The sequence below is a fragment of the Fusarium phalaenopsidis genome (assembly GCF_050370095.1).
Source record: "Fusarium phalaenopsidis strain FUZ10S chromosome Unknown contig_32278, whole genome shotgun sequence".
Classification (NCBI taxonomy): Eukaryota; Fungi; Ascomycota; class Sordariomycetes; order Hypocreales; family Nectriaceae; genus Fusarium; species Fusarium phalaenopsidis.
This window is the reverse complement of record NW_028145417.1, coordinates 2,821,747-2,843,613: the sequence shown is the minus strand read 5'-3', so window position 1 is coordinate 2,843,613 and position 21,867 is coordinate 2,821,747. Positions and strand designations below refer to the sequence as shown.

Sequence of the window (21,867 nt, the reverse complement as noted above, 5' to 3'; positions counted from 1 at the left end):
GCGAATCGACTTCTCCACTAGCCGTTGCCTGCCCTGCCAGCGATTCCAACGAGGTCGCCGCCATGGTTGCGCCAGCTGTGCCAGAGTGAGCGCACCCACCATTCGATACTCTACTTGCAATGCGATAGCTTACGCCGATATAGAATCACCGAGGAGATTCTCCACGAGTCGATTGATGCCCGAACCGAATCGCTTGCCGGTCTTCGAGAGCTTGGTCCTCCTGATCTCGTCCACCTGCTGAAGCATGCCGTCCGGAACCCAGCGAAACAGGTATGAATACAAGGCGGCGCATGGGAACCCAAGTGCTGACTCCCCAAGACCGGTGTCTATCACCATGTCACCGGTGTCGATGCGTCCTCCTCGGCCAGTCTTGCCGCGTACATCAACACCCTGACCTACAAAGAGTCAGGACCTAATGCGACCAATAAGATTGTTGAGGGCTTGTTCTGGTATGTCGCATGGCTTCTCAAGCTTCCGTAGCCAAGTACTAACCCTTCTAGCTGCTACAATGCCTTTTCCCGTCTAGACATGCGCGTGCATGTTTCCATCCCTGGAACCGTGGAAAGCTATTGCGTCGACGAACGAGGCGAGAAGAGGAAGGCCTCAGAAGACCTGTGGTTGGAGACGTACCTGTGCAGCGTCCTGCGAGCATACTCATACGCCGATGATGGCAGTGGCGACACGATTCGAAAGATTATGGGTGTACGAAGATTCAACCCTGTGACCAACACCGAGACCGAACACCGCTTCCTCCATGCTGCTGAACAGCTCTTCTTTAGGGGTATGTTTCTTGGTCGCCAGACGTATAACTCAAGCTGACTCTTCAGGATGGCAATTGGGCTCGGACTCGGTGGTTCAGGTGCCTACCAATGTGTCCAACCATTTGACCACAGGTCTCCTCAAGTACCTCGAAACGACCGGCCGATACGCTTCAGGCATCAACCTCTTTGAGAAGCTCCGAACCCAGAGTGTCGAGGTCTCGTCTTTGCTGGCAAAGGTCATGTTCATGGGGCATGAGGAGGTTTCGGGTGTCAGGACTCTTCACCAGTCTCTGCAAGAAACCCCAATGGACTATGTCATGCTTGACACTCAGGCCGAATTCCTCATGCACAAGGCCAACAGCGCTCCCACCCCTGAGCTCAGGGAAGAGAGGTTGAAGATGGCTCTGGGCTGTGCGGATCGGGCAACGGTTGCCGCTCCGACCGAGTTCAGCACTTGGGCGAGACTCGCGCAGGTTTACGTGGCCATGGAGGACTGGGACAACGCTCTTACCATCCTCAACTCCTGCCCCATGTTTACCTACCAAGACAAGGACACTCCTTTGATGCCAGAGCCAAAGGAGGTCCATCTACCAACCCTCCCCGAGACTCGACTCGACGAGATTGACAGCGAGCCCGAGTCCAGATACTCGGAGCAAGTCGATCCCAGCCTACTCAACCTGCGAGCGGCGTCGTACCGAGGCACCTTTAAGCAGGCGTACGACATCTTGACCGAGATGACGGCCAAGATTGGCTGGGATCAGCTGTTGAAGATTCGCAGCAACGTTTTTGTGATGGAGGATGAGTATCGCACGGAGAAGCAAGAAGCTACTCAGCCTGCTACATCAAAACGCACCCCTAGTATGGATGGCCTGCGTGGCACACCTGATCAAACCACCAACGGAGGGGAGGAGTCGGAGAGCGAAACCCCAAAGAAGTCTGCCGAGGTCAGTGCTGAAGCTGGCACTGAGGGAGCCAACGCCCCGGCCACCAACGGCGAAGAGAATGGCATTGAGAAGCCTTCCAACACTATTGACCCTGGCGAGGCCAAGGCAGACAGCGATGTGAGTACTTGACGAGATTCCTTCTCCAACCAGACTAATAATTGACACAGGCGGCCAAGAATGACGACCATCTGTCCAAGCTAAACACCAAGCGACTCTGTGAGCGCTGGCTGGACAGTCTTTTCATGGTCCTCTACGAAGACCTGCGTGTCTACACAATCTGGCGTACCCAGATGGCCCAGTACCGCGCTCAGCAGATGCAGTACAAGAAGTCGGCGGAGGAGTGGGAGATTCTGGGTTCCCTCGCTGAGCGGCTTCAGCACGTCGACGAGGCCGTTGAGGCCTACCGAGCTTGCTTGTCGATCCGATTCAGCCCCAAGGCCCTATCGGGTATCCTACGGGTCTTTGAGAAGACCAAGAGCACGAGGGAGACGGTTGCATCCGTCATCCGACTCGTGACATGGCAGTACCGGTGGTACAGTGAGTTCAGCCCTGAGCTGCTACACACGATACGAACCTTGATCGAGGACGAGGGAGCAGTCAAGGTCCGAAGCATCATCCAGGCAACCAGCCTGCCCCAGAATGTGCTGGACCTGACACACCACTACGCTGCGCTGTGCGCGACGTTCCGAAGCAGCGGTACCGACGGTTAGGTCGAGGCTTCGGTTTGAGGAAAGGGTTTTGTAGAACTCATGAGCGAGAGCGGATTGTAGGCATGGGAATGGATAGATATTTGTAGGATGGATGTATTAGTCGCAGGTTTCGCAGGGGCAGCGATAGGTAATTGTTATTAAGAAACCTCGAGGCAGGGTTCAAAAGTTTCAGTTCAACGATACCCCTGTTCCCGGCGGCGATTCAGCTGGCGCGAATGTTTCTCGTTATAGTAATTGAGCCCAGCCTTGGCCATGTTACTACTCCCCTGTAAGCGTATTTGTCTATGGCGGAATCTCTCGTCAGCATCATCACGACCCACGCAATGGCAACACTCGCGAGCCTTGGAACGGAGACGCTGCTTGAGATTTGCAAATGCTTTTGCGTTCACTGCAGCGGGGATAGTGATCGACCATTGACCTTTGGCACATTGCAACAACATGAGTATCGACGAGTGCAACAACAAGGGTCCCAAGACCCAGATGCTCCATCTTGGTATTCACTGGATCGATACGCCCTCTTTGCGCTCAGCTTAACCTGTCGAGGACTGTACGTCGTTGCCCAAGAGATTCTATATCACGAGTTTATCCTAGGATATGGAGACTCTTGGAAGTCGAAGAGATACAGCTGGGACCGGCGGTTGACTGCCTTCATGCGGACCATGAGTCGGCGCCGTGATCTTGCAGCCCGCGTTCAAAGAGTCTCTATTCACCCGCTACTCCTAGAACCTTTCGACAAACCAAAAGACACCACAAAGCCTCCTCGTCTTATGAAAGCTCCTGCCATTGGGGAAGCGCGCATGGCTCTGAAGAGATCCGCTGAGGCCCTCGGCGTTGACCTGGCCGCCGTCTGGAAACCACGCTGGGCCGAGGACCAGCTCAGATTGGTGTTTCCTTGTGAGGACTTTCTCTCGGCGTTTTTGAACCCTAACAGTAAGAATCGACGGCGTCTCAGGGAGGCCTTAGAGTCTAGCGTGAAAGACCAAGGGCACCGGGTGCTAGCAGCCGAAATGGTAGCGATGCTCATAGCCCTCCTCCCAAATCTCCAGCACCTCAGTCTACTTGAGGATGGCACCCACTGGCCCCAACTCGGCTTCCCTAACCCAGCCTTTAAAGCCTTGGGCATATCGAACCTACCACTCAAGGTCCTCGATACCGAAATTCCTCGCCGCATGGTCCCAATGTTGGCAACTGGCCTTGAGGAGCTCAACATCCACCACTGCCAGCAGTTTTACGGTTGCCCCAAGATGCCCGCTCTCAAGATACTCCGTGTTTCTTACGTTGATATCAACAAAGACTACCTCGACACGTTAATGTCTTGCTGCACGGGCAGTCTGCACACTTTCGTGTACGAGACGATGGAACCAGACGGGACGATCGACCAAAACGTCAATGAACACGCCAAACCTCAGCCCAAAGACATCATCGAGCGTCTTGAAACGGGGCACATTGAAACTCTACAAACTCTACACCTGGATATGCGCGTTGGTTACTACGGCGCTGGGGGCAGCCAACAGGTCAACATCCGGCACTTCTCGGCACTGCGCCATGTCCTGCTGAGCTCCAATACAATATTCGGATGGCAAGGTAACGAGAATAGCGAAGAAAAGTCGACACTGTTGACAAACATTCTCCCCGAAGCCATCGAGACGTTCTGCCTCGTCTGTCCCGGTCCTCAACGACACACCGCCTCTATCGAAGCAGGACTGATAGGTCTAGCCAACCTCAAGCAGCGTCATCCAGAGCGGTTTCCCAACCTCAAGAGCATCAGCGTCGCTGCATTACGGCCCTTTGGGAACGAGACCATAGAGCCAATGATCGAGGCAACGAGTGTAAGCTTCTGTTTCGAGAGATGGCCGAGGAGTAAGCCACGGCCGATAGGACTGTCGGGGAAGCCGGGATATATTCCAGATTGGAGGTTGGAAGATTTTTTTTCAAGTCTTCGTAGGAGGCGGAGGATTAACTAGACTATTGCATCTTTGTTTCTAGGTAGATAGTGGAATTGGCTGCGAGGATGCTGTTCATTGAGGTCCGCGAGAAGAGGGGGCTAAGAGGATGTAGTCGGTGCGAATAGTGACACTTGAGCCTAGAATATTAAACCCACTGCTATTTAAGCTACCATTGAATTGAGTTACAACGATTATAATGACAAAAAGGAATCACCCAAACTCTTAGCATCAAAGTTCCATCTCCATCTTGAAGTCAAGTTGAGCAAATGCGCTGACTCAGCACCCAACCTCTGTAAGTGGTTGTCGACCGCTAACTCGCAGCGGATGACCCCGCGCGGGGCATCCACCATAGCAGCCTTCAACCACGCCCAAATTTTTGGTCCCCATTTCGTCACTTTTATCTTTTCCATACACAATCTCACGGCCGTTGATTTACTGGCCAACTGAATCTACAGCTTGTCCGATCTCCTATCCTATTTCAGTCAAGCGACATACACGACGCGATGGCTTCCTCTTCCACAGCTGACGCTCCCGCGGCGTCTTCGCCGCCCGTCGCCATCGTCTGTGTTGGAATGGCAGGCAAGCTAGATCCTCACCAGATGCCTTTGGCTCTTCACACCTAACATGCTGCTCAGGATCTGGAAAGACAACCTTTATGCGCCGCATCAATGCTCACCTCCACCAGAAGGAGACCCCTCCCTATGTCATCAACCTCGACCCCGCCGTCCTCTCCGTGCCCTTCGAGTCCAACATCGACATCCGCGACTCGGTCAACTACGAGGAGGTCATGAAGCAGTACAACCTCGGCCCCAACGGCGGAATCCTGACGTCCCTGAACCTCTTTGCCACAAAGGTTGACCAGATTGTCAACCTGCTCGAGAAGCGCGCCCAGCCCGATCCCGAGAAGCCCGAGCGCAAGCCCATTGACAGAATCTTGGTCGATACCCCCGGTCAGATCGAGGTGTTTGTCTGGTCAGCCTCTGGAACCATTCTTCTCGAGTCTCTCGCGTCATCTTTCCCTACCGTCATCGCCTATGTTATCGATACCCCGCGAACTGCTTCCACTTCGACATTCATGTCCAACATGCTCTACGCCTGCTCCATTCTCTACAAGACCAAGCTACCCATGATTCTGGTCTTCAACAAGACTGATGTCAAGGATGCCGAGTTCGCCAAGGAGTGGATGACCGACTTTGAAGCCTTCCAGGAGGCGCTGCGACGAGACGAGGAGTCGGATGCGCTCGGCGGAGTGGAGGGTGGTGGTCACGGAGGAAGCGGATATATGGGCAGCCTGCTCAACTCGATGAGTCTGATGCTGGAGGAGTTTTACGCACACTTGAGTGTGGTTGGAGTGAGTTCGCGACTGGGTACCGGAGTGGACGAGTTCTTCGAGGCGGTCGAGGAGAAGAAGCAAGAGTTCCTACGTGACTACCTCCCTGAGCTGGAGAGGAGAAGAGCAGAGCGCGACGAGCAGAAGAAGGCAACCCGAGAGAAGGAGCTGGACAAGATGATGCAGGGAATGACAGTTGGCGGACAGCCCGCACCCAAGAAGGACGACGACGACGACGTGGACGTTCCGAGCGACGATGATGACACAGACTCGGACGACGAGGTCAAGAAGCAGAGCCTCCAGGAGCGATATCAAGCCGCCATGGGCGACAACGAAGACTCCATCATGGCGGACGCGAGTTTCGCAAAGTACCTCCACACACAGAGGTAATCAAGTAGAAGCAGGCAGCATACATAGGCGGCGTTTGGGGGGTTGGGATAAGGCTTTCTTTTAACACAAAAAATGGATTGACGAACGGACGATCTGGGGTTTCCTAGCAAGTTAAGTAGATACCAAAGGCAACTTTGAAGCAAAAGATGGAATAATCGAGATGCAGTTGTCTTGTTGCAAAAAAAATGTGTCGTATTTGTCTATCGGCTTCGTTCAACCAAAAGTCCCAGACCCCTAAACTCCCATCTCCAAAGTCAAAATGCCACAACACCCTTCTTTCATTCTTTGTTTCTTTCGACACGCCGTTCATCGAGCCTCGAACTGGACCATTCTACAGGAAGTTAGCAACAGCTTTGGTTAAAGTATAGGGCAGCAATAAAACTTACCGCTTGGTGCGCTCCTTGTAGAGAACACGGCCAGCGCAGTGCGGGCACGCGACGAGGGCGTCCTTGCCGAGAGTGACGCTGCCGCCGCAGTCACCGCAGAGATATGTCATGACGGAGCGGGTCTCGTGCGTCTCGCGGGTGCCGCCGCGCTGGGCGGAGCCGGAGGTAGGAACCTGGTACTCTTCGCGAGGCATGTTGGAAAATGTGTTTGTTTGGCTTGATGGCGATTATGCGATAGAAGTCTCGTGGTGGTGGGGGTGGGAAAAGAAATGCGCAAAGAGTTGCTTGGTCATGGAGGACGGTGAAGCGAATTTGTACGGCAGAATTTAGGCGGTGAGGGGAAAAGAATTTGGGGGGGACGTACCGCTTGATCAGCACGGGAGGGAGCTTGGGGTCAAGGATGGATGCGACAAGGCAACCATTCATCAGCCATGCCCAACATCCATTGCAAGGCGATATTACAGTACTGCCGCTATGAGCCGTGCTTGTTCTCATGATGTGTTCGGGTTTTACTCGTTCTCAATCAACCAATTCACTGTCAAGCCGTCTCTTGGCATTATTCAGCGACTCGCCACACGTGAATCCAAGCCGCATCAATTCCAAAGTATCATTGAGCTCCTTTTCAAATGACCATTACATCAGTCAATTCATTTCATCTCTTGGCTCAGTCCATCATAACTGAGCACCTGAGTCACCATTGCTTCCCGTCCACAGTAGCAGACGTCCTTGTGACAGCTCGTCCCGTGGGGTGACTCGGCTCCCCTTCCCTGGTGTAATTGCGCAACTGAGGCAAGAATAACAACGTGAGAAAAATCCATCATTTACCAGATAAACACCCATTCCTACATCTCCAATCTTCTTCTTTCTCTCCAAATAATAAAACCTCGCGCTCACTTTCCTATCTCGACCGTTCCCCAACCAATGAACCACTAAGACGCCTCTGGTTAGCAAGAGAAACAGTTTAAGCACCCCACGCTGCCAAACTCCACTAAACCCCTGTCGGCGCAAGCTCCCAGATCCCAAATCTCGGGGGGGAGTGCCTCGGTTTCTCTCCACACTCATGATCTTGAACCTTTTAATTCCTCTACTCATCGTGACTCGGACTTGTCGTCTTTTATTTCAACCTCGCGCTTCTCCGGACGCTTAATCTCATATCTTCTCACTTAATAACTATCCAACTCGCAGCTCACAATCCTACCATGTTCGATCCATCTACTCCTCCAACAGCTTGCTGCCCCTTCTGCACAATCTGCACCATCTTCAAGCCCTATGATCCTCTCAACCCTCCTTCCCAATCATCACCATCCATAGACCCCGAGCTCGTCTCCCCTGCATCCTTCATCGTGCTCTCCACCCCGACACTCATCGCCTTCCTCGACATCCTACCTCTCAGCCGCGGCCACCTCCTCCTCTGCCCAAGGCCTCATCGCCCCAAGCTCACCGACGTGACCGACTCCGAGTCCGCCGAGCTGGGTCGCTATCTACGCGTTTTATCCAAGGCTACAGCTCGCGCCACAGGTGTCGAGGACTGGAACGTGGTGCAGAACAACGGCGCTGCTGCTGCCCAGGTCGTCCCGCACATGCACTTCCACATCATCCCCAGACCGGAAATTCGCGCCAGCGGCAGGTTCAGTGAGAGCTTCACCATGTTTGGAAGGGGGAAACGGGAGGAGCTGGATGACGATGAGGCGGCTCAGCTAGCCGAGGAGCTGAGGCAGAGTGTCGCCGCCGTCCTGAAGGAAGAGGAGGAGGAGAGTCGAAAGGCCAAACTATAGAGTCAAGTTGAGTAGCAGTTTCTTGTTGTCTCATTGGTCACTCTTCCGGATCAGCGTGCCATTTTGGGGTCTCTTTATTACATTCTCATATCTCTATCCAATACCCATGTCATGTAAGTCCTGTCAGTACACACCTTCACCTATCTTTACTCATCATCTCCAAAGAAGACCTTCTTGGGCAAGAACCCATCCCCGACAACCTTGAACCGGGTCTCGATCCCATCCAACATCTTCATCTCTTCGTCCGTCAGCTCCCACCCATCCAGATCCAGGTTGGACTCGATCCGCGAAAGCGTGACGCTCTTGGGAACGACACTCCAACCCTTTTGCAGACCCCACTGCAGCAGCACCTGCTGCGGCGTCTTGCCCTTTGCATTGGCGATGTCAACCAGGATCTTGTTGCGGGACAGGCCCAAGTGGGCTGAACCCAGGCACGAGTATCCTTCGGTGTGGATGCCCTTGGAGGTGTTGTAGGCGACGAGCTTGGGGGAGGGGTTGCACGGATGCAGCTCGATCTGGTTGACAGCGAGAACGACCTGCACTGTCAGCTATGAACTCTCGTCCTCTTGACGAAAGATACCTACCTTGGTAGAAGGGCTATTGAGCAGCTCCTCAAGGTATCTGATGCCAAAGTTGGACACACCAATACTGCGAACCTTTCCCCCATCCAACAACTTCTGCATCTCAGCCCAAGTATCAACAAAATCCCAATCCCGGTACAAGTTGGCAGGATCATCCGCATCTCTCGAGCAAGGCCAGTGAATCAAGTACAAGTCGACATAGTCGAGTCCAAGATTGTTCAGACTCGTCTCCAAGCCCTCGCGGACATGCTTGTGCCAGTTGTTACGCAGCTTGGACGTCACCCAGATGTCCTCGCGGTGGACGCCAGAGGCACGGATCCCGATTCCAACTTCTCGCTCGTTACCATAGGCGAGGGCTGTGTCGATGTGGCGGTAGCCCGCGCGGAGGGCTGTTGAGACGGCTGTTGAGACTTGCCGGGGGTTGGAGCGCCAGGTTCCAAGGCCGACGGCGGGGATCTCGTCGCCGGTGTTGAGGGTGAAGGTACGGCTAGAGGATGTAAGCATGTTGAGGGCCATCACGAGGGGATACAGGGGAGACTTGCGTGTCAGGCTGAAGGGGAGCCATGGTCGGTGATGGTGTTAGTTGTCAGTGTGGTATGAAGTCGGTGATGTCTTCGCTATCAAGATGGAGACTGAAGCGGCAGGCTCTCGGTTTCAGCTGCAAAGTTGTTGACGGATTCAAACTATGAACAAGATCCAAAAACTCAGTTTATATACCCAAACTTCCTCCTCGATAATTCACCCTTTCATCCCATCTACTCTCCATGATGCCGCTGTTCGGTACCTCTACTAACTGCCTGTTGGCCAATCTACCTTTTATCCTCTAGGCATCTAGCAATCCAGGTAGGCTTACATACGCCAAATACATGCACTTCATCAGTATATACATTCAACACGATCTTATCACATCTCGGGGTCACATAGATGTCATATACCACTGTGAACACCTCATTCATCCAAGTCAAGCCCAACAGACAAGCTTCACAACAAAGATCCCATACACCACAAGGCATACAAACACTACTAATCACAATGTCCCCTCTTTAACAAACTCGCCACCCAATCATCACATACGAGACAAAAGAGTCAAAGCCAACCCTGAATAGTGGCAAAAGAGTTAAGATTCCTACTGTAAACTGACAAATGAAAAAAAGAAGCCCCATACACAGACAACCATTCAAGCGGAGCAAGAAGAGAAACATGGATTTTTTCCCCCACAACAAAAGCCACCCTTGTTATTACCCCATATTCCATGACTCCTTGTGCGATCTAACAACCGCATTTCTCCCTAGTCCAAGCGTACGCCCACCCTTCCTTGAGATTAACTACATTCTTTCCTTCAGTTACTGTTTTTTATGTCCTTTTTTTTTTGTTTGTTTGCAGTTTGTCATTCACTTGTTGCCTCCCAGTACGCCCCTTGTCCTTATCCCCTTTTTGTTTCCATCCCATCCCCCTTTACTCTTTATTCCTATACCCTTTTTTTACGTGAAACCTCTAAACTAAACATCTACCCCCCATCCTCCCCTCCAGACCACCAATCCTCCCTCGGAGCTCCCTCCGCTCCCTCTCAAGCCTGGCCGTCTGCCTCTCCAGCGCGCGGATCCTCTCGCGAGCAAGGTCGAGCACCTCAGCCTTGCTGACCCTGCGATCGCTTGCGACGCCGCCTTCGCGGCCGGGTGGGGGCAGTACGGCGAGTAGCCGCTCAAAGTGCGTGTTGAGACGCTTGCGGTACTGCTGCTCTACCTGGTTGTGAGCTGCCCGAGCTTTGACCTCTTCAACAGTCTCGGACGGGTGCCGCGGCTTGGTGGCTGCGGCTCCTCGCTTCTTGGGAGCTCGAGACGCAGTGCGAAGCTGCGTGTGAGGCCTCTTGGTTCCCTTTGTCTTGTCGGCGCCTCGCTTACGCTTCTTGGGTGCCGGCTCCTCCTCTTCCTCTTCCTCCTCATCCTCGTCGCGGTCCGGGTTGTCGTCCTCAGCCCCTGACTCGACGGCAGACAGCTCGTCGGCCATGGGCGGGGTGGGCAGGAATGTCGCCGCGGGGGACACGTGGGCTGGCCAGACGGTGCCGAGAGACGGGCTGGCCGAGGAGCCGCCGGTCAGGTCGTAGCCGTCGGAGAGCGAGGTAGAGGTACGGTGAGACGAGCGGACGGGGAACTGGCCCGGGGTGGCGGGCGGGATGGCGTAGCCGCTCGAGGAAAAGTCCCCAAACGGCCGGTCAAGGTAGGCAAAGTCAGCCATGGGGGAGGGGAAGACGGTGTTGTCGAGACTAGGCGTCTCTGGGGACTGAAGAGAAGTCTGCTGAGGGTATCTGTCAGCTGGTGCATCCTCGCTGTCGAGGTGAGAAGACAACTTACAGGTGAAGCCTCGTATGAAGCATCCAGACCGGAGAAGGGCATGGCAGCGGCATCCATGCTGCTCATCCAGTTGTCAGATAAGCTGCCGCCGAAGTGTGCTCCTCCGCGCTCCCCCTCCGCGGCGTCGAGATATGTCGAGCTCATCATTGTAATAGAGTAGAGCCCGTTTTAACGGTTATCCGCAAATACCAAAAGTAATACGAGGTTGTCCTTGAACCCCGTCATCACGTATGGGGCGTGAAACGTATGTCGTCGTGTGTGTTTGTGTATCAGTATGGCTTTGCTGATTTATCTGGTGTCGTAGTATGTGTCTTGTTTGTTTAAAAAGAAGGGGGGGTTCTTGTTATAGGCAGTTAAGTAGGCGGCAGACTTGTAGTCTCGAGGCTGCTCGGATGTCTGATACTGTTGACAAGCCGCAAGCCATCACGGAACTTGGAATTCTGCGCTCTTGTTTTTATCGTCTGTTTTTGTTTTCTGTGTAAAATCGAGGAAGCGACTTGTACAGGACAAAAAAGAGAGAGAGGCAACAGAGAAAGGGCCAGGTTCCTGTTTGTAAATGTAGGACCCCCGGGGCTGGACAGGTCCCCTTTTATACACAACAGCCCGTCGTGCGAATAGGCCCAAGCCCCAAAAACCCAACCACGGGGGACGGAGCGCCAAGCCATCTTTTCTCTCTTTTTACACCAGGCTCCTTCACATAAACCGAGTCAAGCACAAAACCGAATGAGGAAGGGGTGTGCCAATGTGTGAATGTGAAAAGAGACGAGCGCAAACAAGGGGTCATGACGGAACGGTCTCCTCTCCTAGAGGACAGGACTGGGGTTGGTCCTCCTTCACACCCCCCATAGGCAGGCCGCTCCTCGGAGTGCAGCAGAGCAACACGACAGGACCATCACCAGAGGAGAGGCATCCATCCATCAAGCCGTAGCCGAGGCGTAGCCGGGAAAAGAGACCACTCTCCGCTTCAGGACCTGTCCTGTCCAATGTGATGCATCACAACTGCCATCGGCCGGTTGCTTCGCTTAAGCCTGGGGTGTGGACAGAGTTTCTCTCTACGGGCATACCGTAAGAGTCAAAAAGAGAGAGACCAAACGGGCCAATACAAATCGCAACAAGTTACACAAGGGCGTCGCCCGCCTCCGCGAGAAGCACAAGCAGAGAGAGGGCCAAGGAATAAAGTCTTGGCGGGCGGCAAGGATTGGGCATTCTCTTAGTAAATCCGGGCCCCGGGACACCTAATAGCCACGTAAGAGCAACTCATGAGGTGTGCAAACTCGCTCTCAGCCTGCGGTCCTCTCGGGGTCCTGTGTGTGCTGGCCTCGTGATGTGCTTATGGAGGAGCAATTCGTTGGATATTCTTGTAGTCTCATCCGACTCTGCAGCTTCGGCATCTTGAACTGCCCATACCCATTGTTCCCCCCTCCCATCAGCCCTTACCCCAAGGCTTGTCGTCTAAACAAGACCGCATCTGACAGCCGACAAATGAAAAAACACGACCGGTCTGGGGGAGAGGGTTAAGGGAGGGGGCGGAAAAGTGTGGGTGGTCTGAGTTTATCCCCGGCCTTTTTCCCCCAGCCCAAGCCCAGAAACGGCTCCTCCAGGGATGGGTCCCCTTTGACTAACCTCAATCTCGTTTGCCTTGGAACGTGCCCTTTTGCTTCCTCGTGGGGATGGGATGTGTGTGATGGATGCCCTTTTTCACTGCCGACGTGGGGATCGGCGATGACGAGCGTGGGAACTATGTAAGATTTCCATGTCCGCCCTGTGGTTTTTTGATGCTGCCGGGGTCACATGAGGTCTCCCCACTAGGATGTCGGTTTGAAGCTATCCATGTCCGGTTCCGCCTGTTGGTTCTCGGGTTCTTGGGCAATGGTAATAGGAAATCTCTGGGGCTTGAAAGACTTGGCGCACCAGAGATTGTCTTGGAAGAGTTTCGAACTGAAAAGACCTTTTTTACTCTGACCGAAGTAGGGGAAGAATACCTAGGGTTACCATCACCCCACCCCCCCCATCTGCTGCCCCAAGACAAATCGTAGCATCATCGTAGGATACTCGCCCTACCATCGTTGGACACCTCTCGATCCGCCCGCCCGCGAATCTCCAGATAGAATCTTTGCCTGTATCCGAGGGTAATTGGTTTTCTAGGCGTTAACCCATGCCCCCGGAGTTGCATCTCCAAAGTCAAAGACTGCGGACTTGGTTCGGGATCCCTTCCTCTCCCCATGGTGTTTGCATCAGACCATTTGTGACTTGATGATCTCACCGTTTTCGAATCCGGGGTAATCGAGTTGGCGGACATTGGCCTCCGTCCGTTCGTTCAACAGCTGGGAAATACGATGGGAAGAATGGATGGGCTTCCTGGTGTCGTCTCTTTGTCCAGCGGCGCGGCAAGTAGGTAGACAGACTAACCTGAGGTATGAGTCAACGGTGTAAATCGCCCATGTGCATACAAGAAACTGTGCCATACTCTCCAAACCTCATGCCATTGCCACGTTTCCCTACAGGACATCCAGAACCATGTCCAAACCTCTACTGCCGACCACCTGCCGAAGGGTCACCCTCGCTCTATCCCATCCTCCCGGGACAGACTTGCATCTCTCTCCACCCTCCAACTCTACAAAGTACGTACAAGACCAAAACATCATGACCTTCACCAGTTCCCCCATATTCCCATCTCCCCAACGTCTTCAGCCCTACCCGTTGCGGAGTTTCTTCACGCCCCCTCTCAGCCAATGATGATTTATCGTGGCCCTCAAGGGTAAGTTCAGGGCAGGGGGTGAACGGGACATGTCACGAACATGTCGTCTGCGGCTTTTTTTCCTTTTCCTTCTATCTACCCTCCCCCAACCCCGGGGGCAAGGGGGGGATACATATATACATCACTCATTTTGATGATTATTTTAAATATGAACCTGCGTCAGTCTAGGCAAAACGTGGTTTCGGGCGATCGGTAAGTGGGCTCTTCTGTGCGCGCGGGTAGATCTGATCGGAACACGGATCTCTCCTGTGCGTTTGATGACTTGCGTTGTTTTTCATGACCTGGCAAAGTTGCTGATTTTTGGGTGATGGACGATGCTTGCGGTATAAAGGGGGCCTGGCACCCAGATGGATGTATTACTCTGGATGAACACTTCTTGGAATCTTCAACAACATATATCTCAACACGATATCCAAGACCAACATACCCACCCTATACCTATACCTATCCCACCCGACCACCCAAGTGACGACAACATGATATCAAGAGCAACCCCTTTCGGTAACTCAACGCTGTCCAAGCACCTGTCCGAGTGTACATGACCGACGAGTACGATCCAAGACGCGTCAAAGAAAAGGAACGAGTTGCTATATAAAAACGACCCAACAGGAGACATCACTCGCCACCAGCCGTGACAGCCTTGGGCTCTGGAGTCTCGGTCGCAGCAGGTGCCTCGGGGGGCCTTGATGGTCTCCTTGGCCGGAGCAGGGACGTCGGCCGCGTCCTCATCAGCCTCGGCGTCCTCCTCGCCCTCTGCTTCAGCGTCTTCCTCTTCTTCTGGCTCCTCCTCCTCCTCTTCCTCGGCGGCGTCACCGTTGGGGACCTCTTCGCCCGAGGCCTCGGCCGTCTTGCGCTTCTTTACAGGTGGCTCGACTGTGTCGAAGGAATCAGCTTGGTCCTACTCGCAATGGGGCAGTTGCCCGTGATAGTGATGATGGATGGAAGGAGTGGATAGGCCGGGCTGGCTCAGCTCGACCAACTTCGAAGCAAACTCACCCTTATCTTCAGCCTCGTCGCCCTCTTCATCATCCTCTTCCTCCTCCTCGGCATCCTCGTCCTCTTCGCTCTGTTCCTCCTCATCTCCGGTCGAGATGTACCTGATTCGGACCAAGGTCAGCACGACGTCATCAACTAGACAACACCATCAAGCAAACAGCGGGATCAGCCTGGTCGCGACACCACAAAAAGAAGCAAGGCGACGCAAGAAATGGGGATAGTGAGCTATCGCGATTACGGCACCCCAAGCTGCGCATGCAGGCGGGATCGACCATGACCATGATCGCATCCCATCACATTACATGCGACAACTGCGCGACGCGCATACATGGGAGCGGCGCAACGAATAGCGCAGCGCGAGGGGAATGCGCGATTGGGCAATTGAAACCTCGCCCCAAAAGTCAAAGGAGGAAGCGAAAACGCAACAAAACAACTTGGGATAAGATGTAGAGAGTAGAGAATGGAACATACTCCTCTTCCTCCTCGCCATCATCATCTTCAGGCAGGGAGACGAGCTCCTCCTCCTCCTCGTCTTGCTTTCTCTTGCGGGACATGGTTGTGGATATGGGAGTGATGTAATAGAACTAGCGAGTTGCGATTGACAAGTTCAGGAGTATAAAAAGCTTCTCTCGAGGGGAACGAGAGGGTTTTAAAGGTTACAGCACGAGATAGGCAAGCTAGACAGGACCAGAACAGAAGAGAGGAGAGAGAGGGAGAGTCAGGGGGAGTGGGAACGGCAGAGAGGGTGGGAGAGCAGACTGCGTGCGCGCGTGGGCGAGAGGAGGAGGGCGACAGACAAGAGCTCAAGTGAGGGAGCTTCGAGTCCAGCCAATTGCGGCTGTCACAGTCATCCCATCACTGGATACACTCCAGGATCACTGGGGGGGATATCACTAACAGGACTCAGGTAGGAATACATGGGAATGCGAACAAACATCGCGACAACCAGAGGTACCGGCCCACGAGCCCGTCATCCAAGGATGGATTGGGTGGGTAGGCTGGGCTGGCGGGCAAGCTCAGGCAAGCTTACACACTGACTGCCTGCAAACAGCCAGGCCAGGTCGATCAGGGCGACCAACGACTCGAGACGCGCAATGGACCAGATTAAGCCGGCGCCCAATCAGAGCTACCGACCGAGCTAGTCTGTCTGGCGCAAAGCTGCTCGTACCCCGGAAAGCATCGAGGTGGCCTCTTGCTTTCGCCTCTCCCGCTCTCGCCGCATCATTTATTGTACCTCGCGACCTGGCCAGCATGACATAGCATGGGCGAGACGAGGACCTTGAGAGAGGGGGAGGGCGGGGCCCAGTGTCGAGGGAGAGGGACAGAGCAGAGAGCCTGGGGACGCGGACCTCTGACCTGGGGTTCCAGGTGGCTGGAAATGCCCACTCGGAATCCGTCACCAAGCAAACAGACTGCTTGGTCATCTTCTGCGGGTGACGTAGGACTTTCACATTCGCACTCGAGGGGAATTGTCTCGCAGGGACAAGTCCGTTGTTCTCATCCACTGAAAAATGGCGCCCTTTCAGCTTGTCCTCTGACACTGGAGCTCCGTCATGCCCTGTCGAGAACCGTCATGGTCCATGTTAGGTACCCCGTAGAGCAGCTGAAATTCTCCATGGTAAGCCGTACATGTCGTTGATTGCACCGTCATTCATCTTGTCAGTTAAGAAGACGTGGTGTCGGTTAGCTGCACTTTCGTGGCCGAGGACAAGGGCGAAGGGAACAGAAGAGCTTTCTGTAACATCTCACCTCCATGAGACGAGAGCTCTAGGAGCTCGGACCCACTTCTGAGAAGGGAGGGATGTGAGGGACGGATGACTCGGCTCGAGTTTCTCCGGGTTTTGCTGGACTGGAGAAGCTGATGCGGTTGGACGACTCCTGAATAGCCTATCCGACATACAGCCGGAGGCCAAGATGGCTGTGGACGAGGATGGCACGGGACGGGCCAAGGTTGGCGTCATAGATGCGTGGTGATGAGATGCTTGGAGGGGGCTCAGCTGGGAGCTGAACTGCAAGGACTTTGCCGATCACGTGGAGGAAACGTGAACGGGCATCTTCATCTCCAGCTTCCGGGTAGGTGCGATGGCGCCGAGGGCGCAGATGAGATCCCAACTTACTCAGCTTCAGCTTCAGCATTCAGGCCATTGACCATTGCTAGATCAGCAACTCAATTGTTGTTCTCGTGTTCGACGTGCTCAATGCAGTTCGTTGTTCGGTCGACTAGGCGATGCAAACACCTGAACTGATGCGTGCTTCTCAGCGCTTCCCAATTGCATGTTCGAGGCGCGGTCCAAATGGCTGTGCTGGGCATGTGCTTGATTCCGCGTTCCTCGCTGGCTAGGCGACAAGGACTTCCGAGTTCCTGAGAGGTTCAGGCGAGAACAGAGGAGATAAAAAGAGGTAAGAAAAGAAAAGAAAGTGCAAAGGTCCTGCGGGGTTTGGATCATTGTCTCAATCTCCCGTGCCTCAGCTCATGTCCATTGGTGATTCCCGAGCACGCTTTCGCAAGGTTGTCTGTGCCTTGCATCAGCTCACCGGTTAGTCTTCTTGGCTGCTTCAAGGCACAAACGATCGATGCCGAAGGGCGCAGTAGCGCTTGCAAATCTCACGATGCATGTTCGGATGCGAAGCTGGGGCGCAGTCTGCCTCGTCGGAACATGACCCAAGGCCAGCTCGACAATGATGTCTTTTTTCGAGGGTTGCAATGGTGATGCCTCGACTGCTCCGACTGTCGGTCCTCTCATCAAAAGACCGGGGCAAATTACCAGATCCAACGCTTGCAAGTCTAGACTGATGACCAAGGTCGAGATGGCAGGCAGATTTTTGGCTGAAACGGTAGCCGACGAGCGAATCGCTTCCCGTCGAGATGAAGCTGATGAAAGGGCATGTCCAAGCCCGGCATATTGGGCGCCAACCCGCTAGCATCACCTCGGCCAGCCTTTTCTGCTCAAGCTTTTCGCACTGATCTGCCGCTCCGCCAGCACACGGGAGCCGGACCGTTATTGCAACCAAGGAAATTCGCTTCATGTTGGGGTGATGCTAGCATCAAATGAGGTTTAAACCGTGGGGATGGTCGTTGGATGGTCTGTCGTGCTTGTTGGTGCCTCGGTCCGTGTAAGTCGACGCGCGCTTCTTACCATCTCGACGCGTTCTATAATGTTTTGTTGGTATTTAAACAAACAAAACGCCGCTTTCCAGGGCGACGGCTAATGAATATGGAGATGGGACGGGGCGCATCAGATTCTAGCCTTGGACCTCGATGTCATCGTGACCCGGCAAGTCGGAGTCAGCATAACTCATGGCATCCTTGCTGGGCTGCGGAGATGAGCATGCACGTCCATGATCCATTGACCCTAGGCCGCATACAGAGATGCCCGAGTTATGCAGCCAGTTTGTTTGCTCCGATACTCACATGCTCTGATCTATCAAGTGCCGTATGTTTGTCCTGGTGCCTCACGCATGTCTCGCAGGTCTGGAATGGGATTCCCCATGCTGTGCTGTTACGATTAGCCAATCTACTCGGCTACTTCTGATTGATATCATGACCAGGCGAAGCCATTGCATCAACGGACAGCGCCAAGTAAAGACGATGCATTCTCATATATCCGTAGGATGCTCCAGATCCGCCGGCCTTGGATCATACCGGAGCTGACAAACATCATCTCCATCCCATATGCAAGTCAGCTAGCCAGTATTCCGCCCGATTCTCATACTTTCTTACTGCGTCCGTATGTTTGCTCCGTCGAGGCTGATACCATCCCAAGGCTCACTCAACAGCCAGCCGACAGGGGGCCACGAGGTCTCCATCAAAAGTGGGGAGAAGCAGGCTCAGGTTTCCTGCAGGTCGGAAAATGAGTCCGCCAAAAGTTTCCAGAAGGCAACGCTCTCATTGCTGATCTTTCGCGCTTCAATTCTTGTTTTTGCTTTTTTAAACTTCCACCAGCTGCGGAGGAAACGAGATGAGATGCCCTCTGATTCCCCGCGCGAGTGGTCGCGATCGAGAGCGCTAAGGCGCTGAGACGGAGTCTTGATGCGCGTTCGGGCGGCGCTGAGAGTCCTGCGTGTTGTTGAGCATTAGCCTTTTCCCCTTGCACGTCAGCTTGCCAGCTGGACGTCACTCTCGCTTTACTTTGCGTAATATTACCGGGTTGGGACTCTGGAAACTTGGTGTTTCTTTGCGAGCCTCATGGTAAGTGGAGAGGGCGCAAGAACTCGCCCGAGTCCCAGGCGGCCGATGCTATTGTCAAGGTTGAGTTGTTAACAAGATGATTACGGAGCATCAAGCGAGAGAGCGGGCAGTCCCATGATCCTTGCTTGTCATCTCGACTGTAGATCCAGGAATTGTACCAGAAGCCTCGGAGGGCAAGGGTGAGAATCCTGTCTTGCTGATCCTCCTCCCTCCGCACGCATCGAATCGTGACCAATCGAGATTGAACAGCGACCAGCTCATCCAGGCGCCTCCTTGTGAGTGCAGTGCATTGCTGCGGTACGTCACGACACGATGCAACGCGCGATGCGGCCCAGCGAGTCGGAACACACGGGGAGCATGAACGCACATGGAGAACCGGAGCACAGAGTTCTAATGTTTGCTGTGCCTTGGTAATACCGTGACCCGTCGACGTAATGCATCGAGCATACACTGTAATATCCTGGATACGGGTGCAGCTTCATTAATTGCGAGGCGTTTGGACCGTGATGGGGGATAAAACAGGGTTGCATTATGTCCCTGCAGATGCAAGCCCGAAGCCACACGGTTGGAATGAGATAATCCAGGCACAGAACGGATCCCATTGGCCGGCTTGGCGGGTTCATCCACCTTGGCCAACGTGTGCCTGTCTTTTTTGACGCCATCAAGCCTTGAGCTTTTTACCCTCCGCTCTTTCTCTCCCTTCCTCGTCCAGGGCAGAGGAAACCTAACGGGGCCTTACGACGCTAAGAAAGGGGAGATGACTACCCGATGTGGGTAATGGCATTCGGGCATCCAGCCCGTCCATGACGGCGGCGCCGCTTGTGTGCATTTGGAACGAACGTTAGCGGGAGGAGCCCGCCCTGGAGCCCGCTGGGACCCAAACGTTGGAGCGCCTCTGGGTCGGCTCCCTTTCCGGAGCCATGTGCTACGAGGGTAGCTGACCAACTGGAGAGGCGGCGCTGGAGATGGTGGCAGCTCTAGGCTCACGGGGTTGATATTAGTTTCCTTTCTTTTTCTGTGCCTTTGGCAGGCTGTCAAGTGTGCCTCTCAGATCTCGCTCGTCCTTCCAAGTTGACTTTGAGAGTAACCCTTCTCCTCGTGGCCTGAGAATAAAACTGTTGAGAATGGACGGATGGGTCGCCATGTGACTGCACTGCTACTGTACCACAATGGTGCAACCAGACACACCACCATATGAGCATGAATTATGTCAAAGGCTGGAGGAGACCACGACAAGAGGGGCAGGTTTAATTTGCATCCCATCCATAGTCGAGAGGGGAAAAGGCTGCTCCTCCAAGTCCCAACGAGGCTTGCCTGGTTCTAGATTGGATGGAGGGAGGTATACTAGCACCGAATAAGAGGCCCTATTCGAGGCAAGGATAGGGCTGCAAAGACGAGATCCATCATGGCGCGCATCGTCTGAATAGACTATTCGACCGATGTTTGTGAAAAGTGAGTGATGGCGAGGATGAAAAAGTCTTTTTTTTCTTGCTTGCTTTTCCGTTGATCTCTAGCTCTTTTCTGATGCCCCTGCGCTTCCCGCTTCGCTTTCCCTGCGACTGCGGCTGCGAGACTCGTCACAGACATAGACACGCGCTCGTGCTGTCTCTCTTGAACCTGATCCAGAACCTCTCCCTTGTCCATATCCAATCCAAAACTACAAGCCTCGGATTCACGAGCATCCCCATACGAATACATACATGGCGAGATCAGATCGCCCCCTGTCTCGCTGAGCTGCAGTGGTGCATCAAACACCAAGAGGCCAACCAACCGTTCCATCTGGTTGGAACCACCTCCTCGGAGCGCCCTTTTCTCTTTGCTTCTCCCATTTACCCTAGTCTCTGCTCTTTTGCCTCTTATTTTTTCCCACCAAGCCCTTTGGCCAGATCCTATACCCTTGTCACCGGCTGGGGTCGACTGACTCAATAATTGCCCCCCTCGCTCCAGCAGCCTAGCGTCCGTCCGAAAAAGGGCACAGCACTCCTAGGTTAGCTGAAGGAAGGGCCCAGCGAGCAAACGAACCGACTGATTCTAACTGGCTTCCCCGGGCACGACTTGAGCCCATTCGGCCAATAGCGGCGCGCAAGCTCGTCTGCTTGCTCTCTTTGGTGGTCTCTGATCGACTGACCTGCTCGCTCGAGAACATATCCGAAAAAGACGGGAGACGACAGACAGCTCAGCCAAACGGAAAGCTCGCCGCTTGGACGTTGCGTTGACAGCCACTACTGCAAACTGGCAGGCCTCTCTTTTTTGTCTCCCTCTTTCCCCTGGACGACTTCTTTTTTGACGTGCTTTTTCCTTCGGTTTGGTCTGGCCTTGTCTTTTCTCCCCCGCCACCTGCCACTTTTTTGACTCCTGGGTCTCTCTTGTTTGTCTCATTTCCATTCCCTGGATCCCCTCTCAAGAATCCCTATCCAGGCTCTCTTCTTCCTTGTCGTCTGCGCCGACAAAACCCCGTCAACTCCAATTCGATCCATTGCAAGCACGAGCCTGGGCTTTGCTTCCTTCTCTCGACTCGACTCCTTTGGCGACCCTCGGATTCAAGAAACACACTCCCTTTGCGCGTGAGAGCCTCGTGTGTTGTGCTTATTACAACATCGCCCCGAGCTCCCTGGTAGTCGACCCTGGTGCTTATGACCTGGACCCCATCCCATCCTGGTCGTGAAATCAACCTACCCGCTCTGCCTACCTATCCGGCTTCCCCGTCGAGTCCTGTGCAGGGCGCGTGATTGCGTACGTGCGATTTTTCG

General features: G+C 54.0%; 8 protein-coding genes across 8 annotated transcripts; 4 read left to right on the top strand and 4 right to left on the bottom strand.

Moving 5' to 3' along the window:
- Positions 1-62: 62 nt before the first annotated feature.
- LRP88_01513 (Chs5p-Arf1p-binding proteins-domain-containing protein) lies at positions 63-2,415 on the top strand (the record flags this gene model as incomplete). Its single annotated transcript, XM_083238195.1, has 6 exons — positions 63-85; positions 144-270; positions 319-449; positions 501-781; positions 894-1,822; positions 1,873-2,415. 6 exons carry the CDS (start codon positions 63-65, stop codon positions 2,413-2,415), a joined length of 2,034 nt encoding a protein of 677 aa, XP_083106700.1.
- A 1,016-nt stretch (positions 2,416-3,431) lies between these two features.
- LRP88_01512 (uncharacterized protein) lies at positions 3,432-4,440 on the top strand (the record flags this gene model as incomplete). The annotated part of the gene is made up of 2 exons (XM_083238194.1): positions 3,432-4,244; positions 4,402-4,440. The coding sequence occupies 2 exons, from the start codon at positions 3,432-3,434 to the stop codon at positions 4,438-4,440; spliced, it is 852 nt and encodes a 283-aa protein (XP_083106699.1).
- A 424-nt stretch (positions 4,441-4,864) lies between these two features.
- Positions 4,865-6,081, top strand: LRP88_01511 (GTPase NPA3; the record flags this gene model as incomplete). The annotated part of the gene is made up of 2 exons (XM_083238193.1): positions 4,865-4,940; positions 4,997-6,081. 2 exons carry the CDS (start codon positions 4,865-4,867, stop codon positions 6,079-6,081), a joined length of 1,161 nt encoding a protein of 386 aa, XP_083106698.1.
- A 306-nt stretch (positions 6,082-6,387) lies between these two features.
- Positions 6,388-6,661, bottom strand: LRP88_01510 (DNA-directed RNA polymerase core subunit RPC10; the record flags this gene model as incomplete). Its single annotated transcript, XM_083238192.1, has 2 exons — positions 6,388-6,412; positions 6,468-6,661. 2 exons carry the CDS (start codon positions 6,659-6,661, stop codon positions 6,388-6,390), a joined length of 219 nt encoding a protein of 72 aa, XP_083106697.1.
- A 1,005-nt stretch (positions 6,662-7,666) lies between these two features.
- On the top strand, positions 7,667-8,242 carry LRP88_01509 (HIT-like domain-containing protein; the record flags this gene model as incomplete). Its single annotated transcript, XM_083238191.1, has 1 exon — positions 7,667-8,242. One exon carries the CDS (start codon positions 7,667-7,669, stop codon positions 8,240-8,242), a length of 576 nt encoding a protein of 191 aa, XP_083106696.1.
- A 146-nt stretch (positions 8,243-8,388) lies between these two features.
- LRP88_01508 (uncharacterized protein) lies at positions 8,389-9,327 on the bottom strand (the record flags this gene model as incomplete). The annotated part of the gene is made up of 2 exons (XM_083238190.1): positions 8,389-8,778; positions 8,827-9,327. The coding sequence occupies 2 exons, from the start codon at positions 9,325-9,327 to the stop codon at positions 8,389-8,391; spliced, it is 891 nt and encodes a 296-aa protein (XP_083106695.1).
- A 990-nt stretch (positions 9,328-10,317) lies between these two features.
- LRP88_01507 (uncharacterized protein) lies at positions 10,318-11,321 on the bottom strand (the record flags this gene model as incomplete). Its single annotated transcript, XM_083238189.1, has 2 exons — positions 10,318-11,115; positions 11,175-11,321. The coding sequence occupies 2 exons, from the start codon at positions 11,319-11,321 to the stop codon at positions 10,318-10,320; spliced, it is 945 nt and encodes a 314-aa protein (XP_083106694.1).
- A 3,117-nt stretch (positions 11,322-14,438) lies between these two features.
- Positions 14,439-15,482, bottom strand: LRP88_01506 (uncharacterized protein; the record flags this gene model as incomplete). Its single annotated transcript, XM_083238188.1, has 4 exons — positions 14,439-14,456; positions 14,552-14,805; positions 14,929-15,029; positions 15,400-15,482. 4 exons carry the CDS (start codon positions 15,480-15,482, stop codon positions 14,439-14,441), a joined length of 456 nt encoding a protein of 151 aa, XP_083106693.1.
- Between the last annotated feature and the right edge of the window lie 6,385 nt (positions 15,483-21,867).